At 44.9% G+C, this 3855-nt stretch overlaps 1 protein-coding gene across 1 annotated transcript in view; it reads right to left on the minus strand.

The window, feature by feature from the left end:
* Positions 1-1688: 1688 nt before the first annotated feature.
* The window catches only part of LOC105512210 (sushi domain-containing protein 1-like), a 21158-nt gene continuing 18991 nt past the window's right edge, over positions 1689-3855 (minus strand). The window contains exon 4 of the mRNA XM_011942587.1: positions 1689-1885. Within this exon, the coding sequence (XP_011797977.1) occupies positions 1689-1885 (197 nt within the window). The remainder of the gene's footprint in view (positions 1886-3855) is intronic.

The following is a 3855-nucleotide window of genomic DNA, read 5'->3' on the forward strand; positions in this document are numbered from 1 at the left end:
GTGGCTCACACCTGTAATCCCAGCACTTTGGGAGGCCAAGGCGGGCAGATCACAAGGTCAGGAGATCAAGACCATCCTGGCCAACATGGTGAAACCCCATCTCTATTAGCCAGGCGTGGCGATGTGCACCTGTAGTCCCAGCTACTCAGGAGGCTGAGGCAGGAGAATCGCTTGAACCTAGGTGGCAGAGGCTGCAGTGAGCCGAGATCACGCCACTGCACTTCAGCCTGGGCGACAGAGTGAGACTCCATCTCAAAAAAGAAAAGAAAAGAAAAACTACATGAGAAATGTGTATTGAATAAACAAAACACTAGCTCATCATCTTATATGCTTTTTTTTAGTGCCTTTCTTCTTAAGATACAAAATTTAATACTGTAACATTGTACTTCTGCAACCATACAGCCAGTAATTTGCTGCCTAGAACAACAGGATATTATAAAATGTTTTCTCTGAAGGAATGTGTTCATTCACACCAAGAATAAATCAAATGCATCCTTTGAGAGATTCTGCTTTGGTACAGGTCAAGAGGGAGGATGAATCCAAGCATAAGAACCTATGGTTCCTGGTAGCTAAGAAGATAAAATATGTTCTCCTTTCATTTTCTTTTTCCTGAAAACCTTTAAATATCATGAAGCTTTCAAGCAGAGTCATTAAGTCTATGCAAAAGCATCTTAGAACCAGGAGGCTTTTTCTGCCTTTCCTCTTCATTATTGTTCGAAGATTTTCCTAGAAAGCCAGAGAGTAATATTAAATAGCATGCTGTTTATAGAGTTTAGGTAACCGAGGAGTCGCTAAAAATCTGGAGGGTTTGTCCCCACCCTGTATTTGACCAGCCTATGCTCAGAGATCCAACCTATAACGCTCCCGTGCTCCCAAAACTCGCACTCCTCACTCAGCGTACACATGTGGGAGGCAAGCCCATGTCTCTAACAGGGACAGCTCTGACCTCCTGTGAGCCAACAGCCGGGTGCCAGCCCCCGGATTAGTGTGCTCTGAGCTGAGGAGTGCCACTCACCCTAAGGACCCCCCACCTGTGGTTATAGGAACCTGCAAGAGGCACACCATCTCCAGAGAGTCCCTCCTCACTATTCATTATCAAAATGATCAGGCCAGGCGTGGTAGCTCATGCCTGTAATCCCAGCACTTTGGGAGGCCGAGGCAGGTGGATCACCTGAGGTCAGCAGTTCGAGACCAGCCTGACCAACATGGTGAAACCCCATCTCTACCAAAATTACAAAATCAGCCGGGTGTGGTGGTATATGCCTGTAATCCCAGCTACTTGGGTGACTGAGGCAGGAGAATCACTTGAACCCAGGAGGCGGAGGTTACAGAGAGTCAAGATTGTGCCACTGCACTCCAGCCTGGGCAACAGAATGAGACCCTGTCAAAAAAAAAAAAAAAAAAAGTTCAAACAAAACATTACAATGAAAAAAAAGAATATTGCAATGAACTCCCATAGACCCACATCCCCCCAAGATTCAATCATTGTTTACATTTTGCCATTTAAAGTAGCTTACAGACTAAAGGAATTCTATTATAGATACATCATCATAACACCCTTAGATACCTCAGCATGCATCTCCCAAAATAAGAATATTATCCTATATACCACAATACCATTATCCCATCTAACAGAACTAACATTAATTCCCTAATATTAACAAATGCACGGCCCAGATACTACCCTGCTATCGCCAATCGCGAACACTGCAGCCCCCTTCTTGAGTACCTGTACAAAAGGTGCCATCGTTGGGAATGAACGTCTTGTTGTTGTTTGTGGCTCGATATCCTTCCAGGCAAATGCAATAGAAGCCCCCGGGGGTGTTGTGGCAAGATGTGTGGTTCCCACAGACAACAGTGGCTCCAAACTGGCACTCATTTTTATCTGTGGACACACAGACAAGGCACCGGAAGAGCTATCAATCCACACCGACTCCAACAGCCCAGGCTGTCCTCCCATGCTATGGACCCAGGAACCAATGTTCTGTGACCACACCTTAGTGATCTATTCCTCCAGCCTCTTCTCCTTTCACGATGCTCCCCAGACTACAGGACCTGGGCCCCTTGTCATTACATGCCGGGAGTGTATGAAACCCCAAGAAAAATGCAACACCTCAATCTGGCAATCCATCTGATTTGAAGATTGGGAGAAGAGGGCCCTCTTTGAACTTTTGCAAGCTTAAAAAGATATTTTCAGAGGCCCACGGAAACAAACCAGTGGAATTCCTTTTTCCAGTTCAGCCATTCTCATGGTTTTTCATGAAAACCAGTGTAGGCTGATTTTACAGCCAGTGATTAACTACAAAATTTCTTCCTTCTGAGCTACCAAGAAACACAATGGAATTAGTGCTGCAGCCTCATCCGGAGCAGGCCTAAGGCAGGAGCAGGAACAGCTCATGCTAATGGTCAATGACCTGTGTGAATAATGTTAGTCCCTCAGTGCAGGGACCTGGAACATGGATGCTCGATGAGTCCCCAGAAGCCTGCCCGGAGAGTTTTTTATTCAATAATATGACATCAAAAGACGCAAAATGAAAGTAAATCTCCCTCTCATCTCTGCCCCCAAGCTCAGGAGTCAGCAAACTTTTTCTCACAGTATCTGTTGCAACGGCTCACCTGTGCTCATGGGCACGAAAGCAGCTGTAGACAGCAGGTAAACTACCAAGCAATGTTATGTTCCAGTAAAACTCCACCTACAGAAACAGGCAGCAGGTCGAATTTGGCCCATGGGCCATAGTTTGCTGACTCTGCCTAACCCTTTAATTTAAGAGGAAACTCCTGTGACCGAATTGTTATGCATCCTTCTAGAGCTGATCTACCCAGTTAGCTTTTTTTGGGAGAAAAATCATCAACTTATGAATTTGTAGCTTTTTTGTTTGTTGCTTCGTGTTTTATTTCACCAGTGGGCCCCTCAGATCTGTGTAATGGCCTCTCACAATTGCACTCAATTCCTGCTCACTCAAAAGTACTCTCCGGAAGATCTGGGTGTTTTTTTATTATTATTATTATTATTATTATTTTATTATTATTATTATTTTACAGTCATGTGTCACTTAATGATGGGGACACATACCGAGAAATGTGTCGTTAGGCAAGTTCATCGTTGTGGGAACGTCACAGGGTGTATTCACACAAACCTAGACGGCATAGCCAACTCTACACTCAGGTTACATGGTAGAGTGTAGTGCTCCTAGGTTAGAACCTGTATAGCATGTGACTGTACTGAATACCATAGGTAACTGTAACACAGAGGGAAGTATTTGTGTATCTAAATATATCTAAACACAGAAATGGTACAGTAAAAATACAGTATAAAATACATGGTAGTGCTAGAGAGCACTACCATGAAATGGAACGTGCAGGACTGGAAGCTGCTCTAGGTAAGCCAGTGCGTGAGTGGTGAGTGAATATGAAGGCCTAGAACATTATGATACACGACTGTAGACTTTTATTTTTATATAGAGACAGGGCCTCCCTCTGTCACCCAGGCTAAAGTGCACTGGCACGATCATAGCTCACTGCAGCCTTGAACTCCTGGGCTCAAGCAATCCTCCTGCCTCAGCCTCCTGGGGCTAGGAGCGGTTAGCACTACAGGCAAAAGCCATCATGCCCAGTAAATTTCTAGTTTCTAATTGTAGAGATCAGCTCTCACCATGTGAGAGCCCAGGCTGGTCTCAAACTCCTGGCCTTAAGGGATCCTCCCACCTTGCCCTCCCAACATGCTCCCAAAGGGATTACAGGTGTGAGCCACCACACCCAGCCTTACTGTAAACTTTCTAAACACTGGACACGTAGACTACACTAAATTTATAAAAGTATCTTTCTTGGCCAGGCGCATTGGTTCACACCTGTAAT

Source organism: Colobus angolensis, unplaced genomic scaffold (genome assembly GCF_000951035.1).
Source record: "Colobus angolensis palliatus isolate OR3802 unplaced genomic scaffold, Cang.pa_1.0 Scaffold103, whole genome shotgun sequence".
NCBI lineage: Eukaryota > Metazoa > Chordata > Mammalia > Primates > Cercopithecidae > Colobus > Colobus angolensis.